We start from the raw sequence: 16,701 nt of genomic DNA on the forward strand, positions 1-16,701 counted from the left end.
CTTTCCTTGGGTGCCTCAGATTTTGGGGTGAACCAGGGCCCAGCACAGCCCCCACAAGGTGCTGGAAGGCTGTGGGACTTCCTGGGCAGATTCCAATGTGCTCTGGGTGTGTGGAGCTGCTGCAGAGGTGAGAATTCTGTGGGGGAAAAAGGCCGGCCTGTGGTTTGCTCAGCCCTGCAAGAAGCACAAACCCCAAAGGGAGCCCAAGCAGCGGCTCTGGGAGGGCCTTGATGGTTTTCAGAGCAGGGCTGGCTGGAAACCCCCACTGCAGGGGCAGCTGTGAAGGAACCAGTCCGGAAATGCAGCAATTGATCATTTGTTCCTCTTGCTGAGGGACTGAGAGAACCACAGACTACTGCAAATCCTACAACACTCTGCTCAACAGCCTGACCTGGGACATTCCTTCTTGAACAAAACCTGCAGGCATTGGGAACATTCCAGAAAGAATGTTTTGACTCTGGTTGGTGCCATCAGATAAGAGGGAACCATGCAGAAATATCGAGCAGGGGCTCTGCCGGCGGCCATGGTGGGGCTGTGGGGAGTGACCCTGTGTGGATACCAGGTGTCCCCAAAGCTGCTCCATCCCTGCCCTCCTCACCTGAGTGAAAGGCTGAGGCTTTGCAGGAATTGTGCTGTAAAGCCACCAGAGGTGCTGCTGTGGGCCCGAGACCTGCCTGGGGTCAGGCGCTGCCTTCCTTCCATCTGGGATCATGGAGAGCGGCCGCGGGTGTTGGGCAAGGCATGTACCAGGCCCCGGGACACTGCTACGCTGCCAGTGGGCACTGGGATCCAACCTGCTGCCTTGGCGGCTTCTGCCCGCTGCCGGTGGTGGTGCCGGGACCGATTGGTGCCCGTGAGTTGGCCAAAGGAGCGATTTCCCCTCCTGCCTCCTGTGCGAGGCCGCCATGGCCCCAGAGGGGATGGAGCTCGAGCGGGGCGCCCCCTGCTGGCCGGGAGTGCTCCCTGCAGCGCCCCCTGCTGGCCGGGAGTGCTCCCTGCAGCGCCCCCTGCTGGCCGGGAGTGCTCCCTGCAGCGCCCCCTGCTGGCCACGGTTATCACTGCCACAAAAACCAACAGCGCTGAGCGGGAGGGAAAGTTCTGGGTTTGTGTTGTTGGTTCTGTTCTGGTTTATAAATTTCCCAGTAAAGAGCTGGTATTCCTTTTCTTGCACATTGGCCTGGCAGCCCCTTCATTTTTGAAATTAAACACGCCCTTCCACATGGGTCTTGTTTTCATTCCAGGAATGTTCCCATTTTCCTTGGCAGATATTTATTATTTAAATGAGTTGTCAGCTTCAGGGTTCCAGCATGGATGGGACAGATACCCCAAGAGCAGACATGGTCAGGGACTTGACCACCTCATGTTCTGCCTTTTAAGCCAGTTCGGTCACTAAGGGCCCTCTCCCCAGCTGGCACTTCTGGTCACCCGGCCACTCAGGAGCTGGCATTGGCAGAGTGTCACACTGTCCCTGTGTGCCATGACTGACAGACTGATGGACAGATGGGGCCCTGTCTCACCAAAAGCAAGGCCTGACCCACCCCTGCCACACACAGCTGTTCCAAAATGTCTCCTGACATCAAACTTTTCCTGTCTCTGACACCCCACCCTGTGCCATTGCCTGATCCCGACTGCCCTGGCAAAGGGGGAGGGTCCAGAACGCCCACAGGGCCTTTGTGACATCCTGGTGTGGGGAACAGGGCAGAGGAGGGGTTTGGGACAGGGGACAAGGGAATCCCGAGCCTCCTGAAGGCCACTTTGGCCATCAAGGCAAGGAAGGTCCAAGGCGCAGCCAGGTTCCTCTGGTGGAAGAAACGTGCTGGGGGAAATGTCTCAGGTTTGTTCCCTGTTGGTGGCTTTCCCTGGAAATCGTTCCTTCTGTGACAATTTGGACTCTGAACCTTGTTGCTGTTGCTGTTGGTTTTATTCTCTCTCGTTGCTGTTTCAGGAAATTGTTCTTCTCTCAGTCCTTTGGGATCTTTGTGCCCCCACAGGGAGGGAGAGGGGCAGTTTTTGGTGGCAGCACAGACACGAGTGGGTGCCCATGGGTGGGGACCCCTAGTGCACCCCAGATCCCCCCAGTGTCACAGCACATTCCCGTAGATGTCACCAGGTTCCCGCCGTCGCCCCTGGTGTCCCCTCAGCTCCGCGTAGGTCACCTGGGGATCCTGGAGGGTGGTGGCACGGGGGGACACTGCGAGAGACACAGGCTGTGGGATCTGGGTAGGGTGACACTCGTGGGTGACGTGTCCCTCTGTGAGTGTCCCCTCCATACTCACCCCCTGCCCTCTTGGTGACCACAACATGGGTGTACAGCACCTGCCCCTCCTCTGGGGGGTCCTGGGGATCCGGGGGGACCCTGAGGGAATAAAGGGGATGTGGGGGAGGGAATGGGAGGTCTTGGGGGTTTGGGTAAAAGGGGAGAGGGTGGTTTGAGCCCCCCACTCACCTTTCCTGGTTCTTCCTGGCAGCTGTAGAGGAAAGAGGGGAGGGGTGACTGTGGGGTCCCAGGTCCCTGACCCCTTTTAGGATTTCTGAACCCCCACGGGACTCTCATTTTCTACAGGACCCCCAACTATATCGGGAGCCCCCCAGAATTCAGGAACATTCCCAGTGCCCCCGACCAAGAACCCAAAGCCCAGCAGGGACAGAGACTCCACATACACCCCTGGGTCCCTGAAAGAGCCCCTAGCACTCCTGCAGGACCCCCCAGCACCTCCCCAAACCTTACAGGACCCCCAGCCAAGGTCACAGTTCAGGGGCTGTGAGTGCCTGCCTATGGCTCCCCAACTCTACAGCCTCTGCAGAGGCTCTCCAGCCTATACAGCTCCCTGGGCCCCTGTCCCCCCCTTTGTCACCCACCCAGGTGGTGCCACCGGTGCCAGGCCACAATGACACCCATGACAAGGAACAGGAACAAAAGGGCCCCACCGACCCCTGCAGCCACTGCAAGAAACAGAGGGGGACACATTGGGGTCACCCATCACCCTGGGGGTCTGGGGTCTGGCACACCCTGGTGACCCTGTTTGATGCCACCTTTGTTGCAGTTCCCCTGCAGTGTCACAGCCAGGACCAGCTCAGGGCTGAGTGCCCGGAACACGCGGTGCCCGTCCTGTCCCAGCTGGTTGGTGGCCAAGCACTGGTAGGTGTCCGAATGTCCCACATCGATGTCCCTGAGCTCCAGGAGGGGACCCCGGGCCACCTCCTGCCCATTGTGCAGCCAGGTGAAGGTGACAGGAGCTGAGCCCACCTGCACCGAGCAGTGCAGGGTCACGGGGTCACCTGCGTGCACCTGGTGTGCCAGGGGACTGAGGGTGATGGTGGCATTGGCCACGGGCACTGTGGGGACACAGACAGGGCTGGCACTGGGCAAGGTGGGATGGCGATGCCATTAGTGGGGTCACCCCCAAACCCAGGGTCCCACTCACCCAGGACAGTGACATTCAGGAGGTCACTCTCGGCCACGCTGTCCCCGTCTCTGACCCGACACCGGTACTGGCCGCTGTCATTGTCCCCAACGTGCTGCAGTTCCAGGCGGGGGCCGGTGCCCAGCAGTGCCCCCGAGCCCTCCCGGTGCCAGGAGAAGGACAGGGAACCTGTCCCCGTGGCCGCCTCACAGCTCAGCACCAAGCTGTCCCCAAGTGCCACCTGTTCCCCAGGAGGCTGCGCTGACAGGGACACATCCGAGAGTGGGAACCCTGGGTGGGACACAGGAGGGATTGGGGACACAGGAGGGGTGGGAGACACGGGAGGGGAAAGAGGGGGATTGGAGGGAGCAGAGAGGATCCCAGTGAGCAGGAGGGGACCCTGGGAGGCATGGTGGGACCTGGGGACAATGGTGAGACCCCATGGAAAGGGGGAGAGACCCAGGCAGGGATGGGGAACCAGACGAGAGGCTGAGGAGACTCAGGGAATGATTTGGGGTTTAGAGATGGGCGGGAGGACCCAGGGAAGGAAGGGAGACCAGAGGGTGGAGGAGGGACCTTGGAAGGGGTGGGGAATCCAGGGAGGGATGGGGAGGACAAAGGGAGGGATGAGGGATCTGCAGGGGGAACTGGGCAGTCATGGGGGAAAGCAAGAGGGACTTGGGAAATTCTGAGTGATCCAGGGAGGAGTAAAGGGAGGGATGAAGGATTCAGGCAGTGGTGGGGAAACCCTCGGAGGATGTCGGGCTTCCCTGTCCCCATCCTTGCACTCACTGTGCACTGTCACTGTCACTAGCTCCGACTTGCTCCATTGTGACAACACCCAGGCCTTGCAGCGGTAGCGGCCGCTGTGGTGCAGCTGCAGGGGGGACAGGGACAGCTCGGTCCCATCACGGGGACCCTTCAGCTGCTTCTCTTCACGGTAGAAGTACACGTCTGTGAGCTGTTTGTTCTGCCAGCTCCGGCAGCGCAGTGTCACTGTGTCCCCCTCCAGCAGTGCCCGTGCTGGCACCTGCAGCACCACCAGCTCTGGGGGACAGAGGGGTCCTGTCACACCAGGGCTATCAGGAGGGTCATGGTGGCACCAGGAGGCACCAGAGGCCACCCATTGTGGGAGAGATGTCTCCCTGCTCTGGGATGCTCTGGGATGTCCCCAGAGCAGGGGACAGGCTCTGGTCACACACGAGGTGACCCATGGAGTGGAGCCCACCCAGAGCCCTCAGGGTCCCCACGGGTGCCAGGCTGGGGACACCCAAACCCCCCTCACCATTTGAGACTGTCACCGGGGAGCTGAGACCAGTTTCGGGTCTGTCACACGTGTAGGTGCCACTCTCGGTGACAGTGAAGTGGTCACCTCCCTTCTGCCCCCAGCGCTGCCCGTCCTTGTACCAGGTGGTGTCACCAGCGGTCCCCAAGCCCTGGCAGGTCAGTGTCACTCGGTCCCACTCCACCGCCGGCCTCCAGGGGGGCTCCACGAGGAGCTGGGTGGTCTGGGCACCTGCGGGTGACAGGGGACACCAGCCTGGCAGGGCCAGCGCTGGGCTGGGGACAGCGGGGTGGGGCCATGGCATCCCCCGAGGACTCACCAGCGAGGCCGAGGGTCTGTGCTGGAAGGGAAAAGGGACAGGGCTGGGTGGGGGTGGCACCGTGGGGACAGCAGCACAGTGGCACGGGGTGTGGGTGTTGTCCCCAAACTGTCCCCGTGGGGAGAGCAGTTCTTGAGGGAAAGTGCGTCTGGGTGGTCCCCAAATGATTTGGCGAGGCAGGGGGACATGTCTGTGTCACAGCCACCCGTGCACCACATCTCTGTGGCACAGACACCTTGGGAACAGGGACACTGAGGCCACCGTGGGCTGAGGCACAACATGGGGACACTGTGGACACCGCCAGGTCAAGGACTCCACGGACACAGCACATGCTGGCCCAGGTCACCACCACCAGCTCATGATCCCATCCCCATGGCCACATCCTCACCGTTCTTGTCCCCTTTTGTCCCTCCATCCCAGTTCCCTTGTACCTGTCCCCAGAGCTACCTGAGCCACTCCCCACATTCCTGTCCCCACATCCCCATCCCCACATTCTTGCCCCCTCTTCCTGTCCCCAAAGCCACCACACATCCCCAGTCCCACCAAGCTCCACTATGGGTTACATGGTCTGGCACTGTTGGCCTTCGAGACCTCAGGGGACCCCACAGCCCCCCTGTACCCCATCCCCAGGGTGCCAGGCCCGTGCCCAGGGCACTCACCCCACAGGAGCAGTGCCACCTTCCCGGCCATCCCGCTGTCCCCAGCCATGTGCACTGGCTGTCACTCGCTGCTCTGGCTGTCCCCTCACTGGTGGCCCTTCAGATGAAGGGGAAGGAAGCGAGGTCACATCCGTCCCCAAGTGAAGCTGGCCCTTGGTGGGGGCAGGGTGGCCACAAGTTGGGCACAGGCTGGGGACATGATGGGAGAGTCTGGGGAGAAGGTGGGACATGGGGTTGCCAGGAGTGGGGGGCTCAGGGGACATGGAGAACCAAGGATGGGTATCCAGGAGAATGGGGGTCCAGGTGAATTGAGGTCTCCATGCCTGGGGGGATTCAGGGATGGGGCTTCCATGGGAACATGGTCCCCAGGGATTTGGGGTCATGGCATGTGGGTGCCAGTGTTTAGGGAGCAGAGGGAAAAAGGGGACCCTCGGGAAGAGGGGTTGTGGGGGAAGGAGCAGCCCATGGGATGGGATCAAGGCAATGGTGGTGATGGCAATGGCAGTCCTGGGATGGGGGTCCCAGGGAGGAGAGACCAAGGCCATGGGGGTCCCATGGTTGTGGTGCAAGGGGAATAGGGGTGCCAGGGATGGGCAGTGGCTGGGTGGGCACAGGGGTCTCAGCTCCTTCCCAGGGTGCCTCAGATTTTGGGTGACCCAGGGCCCAGCACAGCCCCCCTGGGGTGCTCGTTTCCTGGCCAGGCATCACCTGGGGGTCCTGGGGAGCTCTGCTTCTGTGCCCTCCCCTGCCCTGGACTTATTTGTCACTTTATTTCTCATGTTTCCTTACTTTCCTCACTTTTGTGCCATGTCCCCTCACCCCCAGCTCCTGGCTCAGCAATCCTGAGGAACATCTGAGCAGGGAAGGGGTTGGGGGATCCCGGGTGAGGGGAAAAATGGGGAGTAGGGGGTGCAGGGAAGAGTGGGGAGGCTGGGAGATGGAGGTGTTGGGCTGTGCCCCCTCAACACTTTCACTTTCCTGGAGAAGAAGGAAGAGACCATTTGTGCTGAGAGTCAGATGGGAAAGGGGGGCAGTTCTGTCCTGGGGGGCACATCCGGGGGGTCCTGTCCAGGATGGATCCTGTTCCATGGGGTGACACATCCTGGCATGGGGGGTCCTGTCGCAGGGGGTGGCAGTTCTTTAAATGTGCCTGCACATATCTGGCTGGCTACCTTTCCCAGGGGTGGCACATCCTGGGGACCCCTGTCAGTCCAAGGGTGGGGCCCAGCCCTGGCCCAGCCCCACTGCACAGGGATGGCCATTGCCCAGCCCTGCTCTGCCCAGCCCCAGGTGGCACCCAGCACCTCAGGGTCCCCCCTGCCCCCTTGGCTTTGATTGTGGCAGCTTTAGAGCTGCTGCAGAGGTGAGAATTGTGTGGGGGAAAAAGGCCTGCCTGTGGTTTGCTCAGCCCTGCAAGAAGCACAAAACCCCAAAGGGAGCCCAAGCAGTGGCTCTGGGAGGGCCTTTGATGGTTTTCAGAGCAGGGCTGGCTGGAAACCCCCACTGCAGGGGCAGCTGTGAGGGAACCAGTCCGGAAATGCAGCAATTGATCATTTGTTCCTCTTGGTAAGGGACTGAGAGAAACCACAAACTACTGCAAATCCCACAACAATGTGCTCAACAGCCTAACCTGGGGCCCTCCTTCTTGAACAAAACCTGCAGCCCTTTGGAACCATCCAGAAAGAATGTTTTGACTCAGCCTGGGGCCATCAGATAAGAGGGAACAATGCAGAAATACTGAGCAGGGGCTCTGACAGTGGCCATGGTGGGGCTGTGAGGAGTGACCCTGTGTGGATTCCAGGTGTCCCCAAAGCTGCTCCATCCCTGCCCTCCTCACCTGAGGGAAAGGCTGAGGCTTTGCAGGAATTGTGCTGTAAAGCCACCAGAGGTGCTGCTGTGGACCCGAGAGCTGCCTGGGGTCAGGCGCTGCCTTCCTTCCATCCGGGATCATGGAGAGCGGCCGCGGGTGTTGGGCAAGGCATGTACCAGGCCCCGGGACACTGCTACGCTGCCAGTGGGCACTGGGATCCAACCTGCTGCCTTGGCGGCCTCTGCCCGCTGCCGGTGGGGGTGCCGGGACCGATTGGTGCCCGTGAGTTGGCCAAAGGAGCGATTTCCCCTCCTGCCTCCCGTGCGAGGCCGCCATGGCCCCTGAGGGGATGGAGCTCGAGCGGGGCGCCCCCTGCTGGCCGGGAGTGCTCCCTGCAGCGCCCCCTGCTGGCCGGGAGTGCTCCCTGCAGCGCCCCCTGCTGGCCGGGAGTGCTCCCTGCAGCGCCCCCTGCTGGCCGCGGTTATCACTGCAACAAAAACCAACAGCGCTGAGCGGGAGGGAAAGTTCTGTGTTTGTGTTGTTGGTTCTGTTCTGGTGTATAAATTTCCCAATAAAGATCTGTTATTCCTTTTCCTGCACATTGGCCTGGACGCCCCATCATTTTTGAAATTAAACACGTCCTTCCACACGGGTCTTCTTTCCATTCCAGGAATGTTCCCACATTCCCTGGCAGATATTTCTCCTTTAAATGAGTTGCCAATTCCTGGATTCCAGCATGGATGGGACAGACACCCCAAGAGCAGACAGGGTCAGGGAATTGGAGACCTCACTCTCTGCGTTTTAAGCCAGTTCGGTCACTAAGGGCCCTCTCCCCAGGTGGCACTTCTGGTCACCCGGCCACTCAGGAGCTGGCATTGGCAGAGTGTCACACTGTCCCCAGTGTGCCATGGCTGACAGACTGATGGACAGACGGGGCCCTGTCTCACCAAAAGCAAGGCCTGACCCACCCCTGACACACACAGCTGCTCCAAAATGTCTCCAGACATCAAACTTTTCCTGTCTCAGACACCCCACCCTGTGCCATGGCCTGATCCCGACTGCCCTGGCAAAGGGGGAGGGTCCAGAAACCCCACAGGGCCTTTGTGACATCCTGGTGTTGGGAACAGGGCGGAGGAAGGGTTTGGGACAGGGGAGAAGAGAATCCAGAGCCTCGTGAATCTCGCTTTGCCATCAGAGCATGGAAGGTGCACAGCCCTGCCAGGTTCCTCTGGTGGAGGAAACGTGCTGGGGGAAATGTCTGTGGTTTGTTCCTTTTTGGTGGCTTTCCCTGGAAATTGTTCCAGGTGTGACAATCTGGACTCTGAACCTTGTTGCTGTTGCTGTTGGTTTTATTCTCTCTTGTTGCTGTTTCAGGAAATTGTTCTTCTCTCAGCCCTTTGGGATCTTTGTGCCCCCACGGGGAGGGAGAGGGGCAGTTTTTGGTGGCAGCACAGACAAGAGTTGTGCCCATGGTTGGGGACCCCCAGTGCCCCCCAGTTCCCCCCAGTGTCACAGCACATTCCCATAGATGTCACCAGGTTCCCGCGGTAGCCCCTGGTGTCCCTGCAGCTCCGCGTAGGTCACCTGTGGATCCTGGAGGGTGGTGGCACGGGGGGACACTGCGGGAGACACGGGCTGTGGGTTCTGGGTGGGGTGGCACTCGTGGGTGACGTGTCCCTCTGTGAGTGTCCCTCCCGTACTCACCCCCTGCCCTCTTGGTGACCACGACGTGGGTGTACAGCACCTGCCCCTCCTCTGGGGGGTCCGGGGGATCCGGGGGGTCCCTGAGGGAATAAAGGGGATGTGGAGGAGGGAATGGGAGGTGTTGGGGGTTGGGGTAAAAGGGGAGAGGGTGGTTTGAACCCCCCACTCACCTTTCCTGATTCTTCCTGGACGCTGCAGGGGAAAGTGGGGAAGGGTGACTGTGGGGTCCCAGGGCCCTGAACCCTCTCAGGATTCCTGAACCCCCACGGGACCCACAAATTCCTCACAGGACCCCCAAATATATCAGGAGCCCCCCAGAATTCAGGAAAATCCCCAGTGCCCACAACAAAGAACCCAAAGCCCAGCAGTGACCGAGAACCCCAATCAACCTCAGGGCCACTGAAAGAACCCCCAACATTGGTGCAAGACCCCATGTGTCTCCCCAAACCCTACTGGATCCCCAAACAAGGTCACAGTTCTGGGAACCTCTACCGCTCCCTGGGAAACCCCATCCCCCCCTTTGTCACCCACCCAGGCGGTGCCACCGGTGCCAAGCCAGAATGACACCCACGAGCAGGAGCAGGAACAAAAGGGCCCCACTGACCCCTGCGGCCACTGCAAGAGACAGAGGGGGACACAACGGGGTCACCCATCATCCCGGGGGTCCTGAACACCCCGGGGACCACATGTGACCCCACCTGTGTCCCTGTGTCCCCATGCTTTCACTGTCAGTTGCAGCTCAGGGCTAAGTGCCCGGAACACGCGGTGCCCGTCCTGTCCCAGCTGGTTGGTGGCCACGCACTGGTAGGTGCCCGAATGTCCCACGTCGATGTCCCTGAACTCCAGGAGGGGACCCCGGGCCACCTCCTGCCCATTGTGCAGCCAGGTGAAGGTGACAGGGGCTGAGCCCACCTGCACCGAGCAGTGCAGCGTCACGTTGTCACCTGGGCGCACCTGGTGTGCCAGGGGACCGGGGGTGATGGTGGCATTGGCCACGGGCACTGTGGGGACAGAGACAGGGCTGAGGGCACAGGGAGGGTCTGGCAGCTGGTGTGGGGGGACAGGGATGGGGGGGATGGGTGTGGGGGTGGGATGTCATGTGTGGGGTCACACCACAGAGGGGTGAAGGGACAAAGGGCAGAGAAGAGGGACGCAAGAACGGTGTCTGGAACGACATGGTCGTCCCCAAGAAGAGGACGAAGGAAGGTTGTGGGCGATCCCCGTGCCCATCCCCGCACTCACTGCGCACCGTGACGCGGAGCCGGGCGCTGATCTTCCGCACGTTCCCCCCCTCGGAGCGCACCTGGCAGCTGTAATTCCCCGAGTGGGAGACCCCCACGGAGGGCACCAGCAGCTGCGGGGACACCTGTGGGCCCCCCAGCACCTGCCCGTCCAGGTAGAACACGTGCAGGAGGGGGGCGGGGGGCCTCAGGGGGCTGGGGGTGCTGAGGCAGCTGAGAGTCAGGGCCGACCCCAGGCTGGGCTCGGGGGGACCCTCCAGCAACGGCACCGGGGAGAGATCAGGGAAGGAGAGGGGAGGTGAGGACTGTGACTCTGAGTCTGCTGGGAAGGGGCTGTGGGGGTGTCAGGAGATTGGAGTTCCAGCCGAGGGGGTGCTCACCATGCACTGTCACTGTCACTGGTGCCGACTGTGCCCACGGTGACACTCCAGAGTCCACCCAGCCCTCGCAGCTGTAGTTTCCACTGTGGTTCAGCTGCAGAGGGGACAGGGACAGCTCGGTCCCATTGAGGGGCCTCCCCACCTCCTTGTCCCCATGATAGAATCGCACTCCGGTGACCGGGTTGTCGTGCCAGCGCAGGCAGCGCAGTGTCACCGTGTCCCCCTCCAGCAGCTCCCGCGCCGACACCTGCAACTCTAACCTGGCTGTGGGACACGGGGTCCTGTCACACTGGGGGTCCCGTTTTCATCGGGATCCCCCCATTGGGTCACACCATGATCACCAGGGACCCCCAATCCCAACACGGAGCACTCCCCACACTGGGGTGCTCTGGAGTGCTCACCGTACACTGTCATTGTCACCGGTGCTGACTCATGCAACACCCAGGATCCCACCAGGCCCGTGCAGCGGTAGCTGCCACTGTGGTGCAGCTGCAGAGGGGACAGGGACAGCTTGGTCCCACCGCGGAGCCCCCTCAGTTTCTCCCCCTCGCGGTAGACGGACACCCTGGTGACCGTGCGGTTCCTCCAGCCCCGGCAGCGCAGTGTCACCGTGTCCCCCTCCAGCAGCGCCAGCACCGGCACCTGCAGCACCAGATCGTCTGTGGGACAGAGGGGTCCTGTCAGAGCTGATGGCACCAGGACCCCCCACTGAGTCACACAGTGAGCACCAGAGGTCCCCAATTCCAAGACGGGGTTCCCCCATACTGGGATGCTCTGGGATGTCTCCAGAGTAAGGGACAGGCTCTGGTCACGCAGGAGGTGACCCATGGAGCGGAGCCCACCCAGAGCCCTCGGGGTCCCCGCGGGTGCCCGGCTGGGGGCACCCAAACCCCCCTCACCATTTGAGACTGTCACGGGTGGGCTGCGCCTGCTTCCCGGGGTGTCACACCTGTAGGTGCCACTCTCGGTGACAGTGAAGTGGTTGCCTCCCTTCTGCCCCCAGCGCTGCCCGTCTCTGTACCAGGTGGTGGCACCGGCGGTCCCCGAGCCCTGGCAGGTCAGTGTCACTGGGTCCCAAAGCACCGCCGGCCTCCAGGGGGGCTCCACGAGGAGCTGGGTGGTCTGGGCACCTGTGGGTGACAGGGGACACCAGCCTGGCAGGGCCAGCACGGGGCTGGGGACAGCGGGGTGGGGCCATGGCATCCCCCAAGGACTCACCAGCGAGGCCGAGGGTCTGTGCTGGAAGGGAGAAGGGACAGGGCTAGGTGGGGGTGGCACCGTGGGGACAGAGACACATGGGGTACAGGGTGTGGGGGCTGTCCCCAAAGTGTCCTTGTGTGACATGGACCCCTTGGGGACAGAAATACCTTGTCTAGACCTTGCTCAGGCAGGACACAAGGACACTGTGGACACTCCTGAACTGGGGATGTCACGGCCACCCCGTGCTGGCCCAGGTCACCCACACCAGCCCCATGATGACTCCCCAAATCTCTGTCCCCTTATTAATGTCCTCACATTCCTGTCCCCTCTCTACTGTCCCCACAGCCACCCCATGGCTCCGGTCACCTCATGCTCTGGCACTGCTGGCATTGGGAACCTCAGGGGACCCCACAGCCCCCCTGTGCCATCTCCCCTCCCCATCCCTGGGGTGTCAGGCCCGTGCCCAGGGGCACTCACCCCACAGGAACAGTGCCACCTTCCCGGCCATCCTGCTGTCCCCAGCCATGTGCACTGGCTGTCACTCGCTGCTGTGGCTGTCCCCTCGCTGGTGGCTCTTCGGATGAAGGGGAAGGAAGCGAGGTCAGGTCTCGCCCTCATGCGTAGGTGGCACCTGGTGGGGGCAGGGTGGCCACAAGCTGGGCACAGGAAGGGGACGAGCGTGGGTGGGACAAGGTGGCACATGGGGTTTCTCAGTGGGGGCTCAGGGGATTTGGGGAGCCAGGGATGGGTGTCCAGGGGAATGGGGGGTCCCAAAGGAATGGGGTTTCCCAGGCCTGGGGGGTCCCTGGGTAATCGGGGTGCTGGGGAGGGGGAGTCACTGGGAACGTGGGGGTGCCATGGGAATGGGGTGCCCAGGGCTGGGGGGACTCAGGGATGGGAGTCCCAGGGGAACGAGGGTTCCAGGATTTGGGGCCATGGGATGGAGATGCTGGGGAAAAGGGGGTGGTCCCATGTGAATAGCCGTCCAGGGACAATCAAGGTCCTCAGAGAAGGGAGATTGCAGGGGATGGAATGAACAGGAGAGGGTTCCTTGGGAATGGGGTGCTGGGCCATGGGATCCTGGGGAGTGTCAGAACTGGGATGGGGGTCCCAGGCAAGGTGGCACCTGAGGAATGGGGCTCCCATGGTTTGATTTCTGGTTGAATGAGGGTGCCAGGGGTGGGCAGTGCCTGGGTGGGCCTGTGGGTCTCAGATCCTTCCTTGGGTGCCTCAGATTTTGGGGTGAACCAGGGCCCAGCACAGCCCCCACAAGGTGCTGGAAGGCTGTGGGACTCGCCGGGCAGATTCCGAGGGGCTCTGGGTGTGTGGAGCTGCTGCAGAGGTGAGAATTCTGTGGGGGAAAAGGCCTGCCTGTGGTTTGCTCAGCCCTGCAAGAAGCACAAACCCCAAAGGGAGCCCAAGCAGCGGCTCTGGGAGGGCCTTTGATGGTTTTCAGAGCAGGGCTGGCTGGAAACCCCCCCTGCAGGGGCAGCTGTGAGGGAACCAGTCCGGAAATGCAGCAATTGATCATTTGTTCCTCTTGGTAAGGGACTGAGAGAACCACAGACTACTGCATATCCCACAACACTCTGCTCAAAAGCCTGACCTGGGACATTCCTTCTTGAACAAAACCTGCAGGCATTGGGAACCTTCCAGAAAGAATGTTTTGACTCAGCCTGGGGCCATCAGATAAGAGGGAACCATGCAGAAATATCGAGCAGGGGCTCTGCCGGCGGCCATGGTGGGGCTGTGGGGAGTGACCCTGTGTGGATTCCAGGTGTCCCCAAAGCTGCTCCATCCCTGCCCTCCTCACCTGAGGGAAAGGCTGAGGCTTTGCAGGAATTGTGCTGTAAAGCCACCAGAGGTGCTGCTGTGGGCCCGAGACCTGCCTGGGCTCAGGCGCTGCCTTCCTTCCATCCGGGACCATGGAGAGCGGCCGCGGGTGTTGGGCAGGGCATGTACCAGGCCCCGGGACACTGCTACGCTGCCAGTGGGCACTGGGATCCAACCTGCTGCCTTGGCGGCTTCTGCCCGCTGCCGGTGGTGGTGCCGGGACCGATTGGTGCCCGTGAGTTGGCCAAAGGAGCGATTTCCCCTCCTGCCTCCCGTGTGAGGCCGCCATGGCCCCTGAGGGGATGGAGCTCGAGCGGGGCGCCCCCTGCTGGCCGGGAGTGCTCCCTGCAGCGCCCCCTGCTGGCCGGGAGTGCTCCCTGCAGCGCCCCCTGCTGGCCGGGAGTGCTCCCTGCAGCGCCCCCTGCTGGCCGGGAGTGCTCCCTGCAGCGCCCCCTGCTGGCCGGGAGTGCTCCCTGCAGCGCCCCCTGCTGGCCGCGGTTATCACTGCCACAAAAACCAACAGCGCTGGGCGGGAGGGAAAGTTCTGTGTTTGTGTTGTTGGTTCTGTTCTGGTTTATAAATTTCCCAGTAAAGAGCTGTAATTCCTTTTCCTGCACTTTGGCCTGGAAGCCCCTTCATTTTTGAAATTAAACACGTCCTTCCACATGGGTCTTCTTTCCATTCCAGGAACGTTCCCACTTTCCTTGATGGACATTTCTCTTTAAATGAGTTGCCAATTCCTGGGTTCCAGCATGGATGGGACAGATACCCCAAGAGCAGACAGGGTCAGGGACTTTGCCACCTCATGCTCTGCCTTTTAAGCCAGTTCGGTCACTAAGGGCCCTCTCCCCAGCTGGCACTTCTGGTCACCCAGCCACTCAGGAGCTGGCATTGGCAGAGTGTCACACTGTCCCCAGTGTGCCATGGCTGACAGACTGATGGACAGATGGGGCCCTGTCTCACCAAAAGCAAGGCATGACCCACCCCTGACACACACAGCTGCTCCAAAATGTCTCCAGACATCAAACTTTTCCTGTCTCTGACACCCCACCCTGTGCCATGGCATGATCCCGACTCCCCTGGCAAAGGGGGAGACTCCAGAACCCCCACAGGGCCTTTGTGACATCCTGGTGTTGGGAACAGGGCAGAGGAGGGGTTTGGGACAGGGGAGAAGAGAATCCAGAGCCTCGTGAAGGCACTTTGGCCATCAGAGCAAGGAAGGCACAGGGCCCAGCCAACTTTTGGAAATGTCTGTGGTTTGTTACTTTTTGTTGGCTTTCCCAGTAAATCGTTCCTTGTGTGACAATTTGGACTCTGAACCTTGTTGCTGTTGCTGTTGGTTTTATTCTCTCTTGTTGCTGTTTCAGGAAATTGTTCTTCTCTCAGCCCTTTGGGATCTTTGTGCCCCCACGGGGAGGGAGAGGGGCAGTTTTTGGTGGCAGCACAGACACGAGTTGGTGCCCGTGGGTGGGGACCCCCAGTGCCCCCCAGATCCCCCCAGTGTCACAGCACATTCCCGTAGATGTCACCAGGTTCCCGCCGTCGTCCCTGGTGTCCCCTCAGCTCGGCGTAGGTCACCTGGGGATCCTGGAGGGTGGTGGCACGGGGGGACACTGCAAGAGACATGGGCTGTGGGATCTGGGTAGGGTGACACTCGTGGGTGACGTGTCCCTCTGCATGTGTCCCCTCCATACTCACCCCCTGCCCTCTTGGTGACCACGACGTGGGTGTACAGCACCTGCCCCTCCTCTGGGGGGTCCGGGGGATCCGGGGGGGCCCTGAGGGAATAAAGGGGATATGGGGGAGGGAATGGGAGCTGTTGGGGGTTGGGGGAAAAGGGGAGAGGGTGGTTTGAACCCCCCACTCACCTTTCCTGGTTCTTCCTGGCCGCTGCAGGGGAAAGTGGGGAAGGGTGACTGTGGGGTCCCAGGTCCCTGACCCCTCTCAGGATTCCTGAACCCCCACGGGACCCACAAATTCCCCACAGGACCCCCAAATATATCAGGTGCCCCCCAGAATTCAGGAACATCCCCAGTGCCCACAACCAAGAACCCAAAGCCCAGCAGGGACAGAGAACCCCAATCAAACTCAGGGCCACTGAAAGAACCCCCAACATTGCTGCAGGACCCCCTGTGTCTCCCCAAACCCTACTGGATCCCCAAACAAGGTCACAGTTCTGGGAACCTCTACCGCTCCCTGGGACCCCCATCCCCCCATTGTCACCTACCCAGGAGGTGCCACCGGTGCCAGGCCACAATGACACCCACGAGCAGGAGCAGGAACAAAAGGGCCCAACCGACCCCTGCGGCCACTGCAAGAGATAGAGGGGGACACAATGGGGTCACCCATTATTTCGGGGGTCCTGAACACCCCGGGGACCCCATGTGACCCCACCTTTGTCCCTGTGTCCCCATGCTTTCACTGTCAGTGCCAGCTCAGGGCTGAATGCCCGGAACACGCGGTGCCCGTCCTGTCCCAGCTGGTTGGTGGCCACGCACTGGTAGGTGCCCGAATGTCCCACATCGATGTCCCTGAGCTCCAGGAGGGGACCCCGGGCCACCTCCTGCCCGTTCCACAGCCAGGTGAAGGTGACAGGGGCTGAGCCCACCTGCACTGAGCAGTGCAGCGTCACGTTGTCACCTGGGTGCACCTGGTGTGCCAGGGGACTGGGGATGATGGTGGCATTGGCCACGGGCACTGTGGGGACAGAGACAGGGCTGAGGGCACAGGGAGGGTCTGGCAGCTGGTGTGGGGGGACAGGGATGGGGGAGATGGGTGTGGGGGTGGGATGTCATGTGTGGGGTCACACCATAGAGGGTTGAGGGGACAAAGGGCAGAGAAGGGGAACGCAAGAAAGGTGTCTAGG

At 61.4% G+C, this 16,701-nt stretch overlaps 3 protein-coding genes and 1 long non-coding RNA gene across 5 annotated transcripts in view; all 4 read right to left on the bottom strand.

Annotated features, from left to right (window-relative positions):
• Positions 1-1,899: 1,899 nt before the first annotated feature.
• On the bottom strand, positions 1,900-5,763 carry LOC132340385 (Fc receptor-like protein 2). 2 transcript variants are annotated; one of them, XM_059871382.1, is made up of 10 exons: positions 5,668-5,763; positions 5,009-5,029; positions 4,690-4,920; positions 4,197-4,451; positions 3,426-3,695; positions 3,034-3,336; positions 2,860-2,943; positions 2,447-2,468; positions 2,277-2,356; positions 1,900-2,191 (listed from the first exon to the last, which is right to left on the bottom strand). In XM_059871382.1, the coding sequence occupies exons 1-10, from the start codon at positions 5,714-5,716 to the stop codon at positions 2,082-2,084; spliced, it is 1,425 nt and encodes a 474-aa protein (XP_059727365.1). In that variant the 5' UTR covers positions 5,717-5,763; the 3' UTR covers positions 1,900-2,081. The 2 variants fall into 2 exon arrangements, with proteins under 2 accessions (XP_059727365.1, XP_059727366.1); XM_059871383.1 differs by lacking the exons at positions 4,690-4,920; positions 5,009-5,029.
• Positions 5,764-8,805: 3,042 nt separating this feature from the next.
• The window catches only part of LOC132340386 (B-cell receptor CD22-like), a 31,887-nt gene continuing 23,991 nt past the window's right edge, over positions 8,806-16,701 (bottom strand). The window contains exons 6-8 of the mRNA XM_059871384.1: positions 9,352-9,373; positions 9,182-9,261; positions 8,806-9,096 (exon numbers count right to left, since the gene is read on the bottom strand). Coding sequence (XP_059727367.1) covers positions 8,987-9,096; positions 9,182-9,261; positions 9,352-9,373 — 212 coding nt within the window. The 3' untranslated portion in view covers positions 8,806-8,986. The remainder of the gene's footprint in view (positions 9,097-9,181; positions 9,262-9,351; positions 9,374-16,701) is intronic.
• Positions 10,417-12,515, bottom strand: LOC132340392 (low affinity immunoglobulin gamma Fc region receptor III-like). The gene is made up of 3 exons (XM_059871397.1): positions 11,702-12,515; positions 11,204-11,461; positions 10,417-11,066 (listed from the first exon to the last, which is right to left on the bottom strand). Exons 1-3 carry the CDS (start codon positions 12,144-12,146, stop codon positions 10,702-10,704), a joined length of 1,068 nt encoding a protein of 355 aa, XP_059727380.1. The 5' UTR covers positions 12,147-12,515; the 3' UTR covers positions 10,417-10,701.
• Positions 15,392-16,671, bottom strand: LOC132340399 (uncharacterized). The gene is made up of 4 exons (XR_009489847.1): positions 16,063-16,671; positions 15,704-15,725; positions 15,534-15,613; positions 15,392-15,448 (listed from the first exon to the last, which is right to left on the bottom strand). It is a non-coding gene; the product is annotated as an uncharacterized LOC132340399 (long non-coding RNA).

This window comes from Haemorhous mexicanus, chromosome 31 (assembly GCF_027477595.1).
Source record: "Haemorhous mexicanus isolate bHaeMex1 chromosome 31, bHaeMex1.pri, whole genome shotgun sequence".
Classification (NCBI taxonomy): domain Eukaryota; kingdom Metazoa; phylum Chordata; class Aves; order Passeriformes; family Fringillidae; genus Haemorhous; species Haemorhous mexicanus.

Excerpts from the sequence above, each read along its gene's own strand:
- LOC132340385 (XM_059871382.1), bottom strand. The coding sequence starts at position 5,716 with ATGGCTGGGGACAGCGGGATGGCCGGGAAGGTGGCACTGCTCCTGTGG. Across the intron at positions 4,452-4,689 it reads CCCGGTGACAGTCTCAAATG|AGCTGGTGGTGCTGCAGGTG; the intron begins GTGAGGGGGGTT and ends TCTGTCCCCCAG. Across the intron at positions 2,357-2,446 it reads GCCAGGAAGAACCAGGAAAG|GGTCCCCCCGGATCCCCAGG; the intron begins GTGAGTGGGGGG and ends TTATTCCCTCAG.
- LOC132340392 (XM_059871397.1), bottom strand. The coding sequence starts at position 12,146 with ATGTCACACAAGGACACTTTGGGGACAGCCCCCACACCCTGTACCCCA. Across the intron at positions 11,462-11,701 it reads ACCCGTGACAGTCTCAAATG|ACGATCTGGTGCTGCAGGTG; the intron begins GTGAGGGGGGTT and ends TCTGTCCCACAG. Across the intron at positions 11,067-11,203 it reads GGTGACAATGACAGTGTACG|CCAGGTTAGAGTTGCAGGTG; the intron begins GTGAGCACTCCA and ends CGTGTCCCACAG.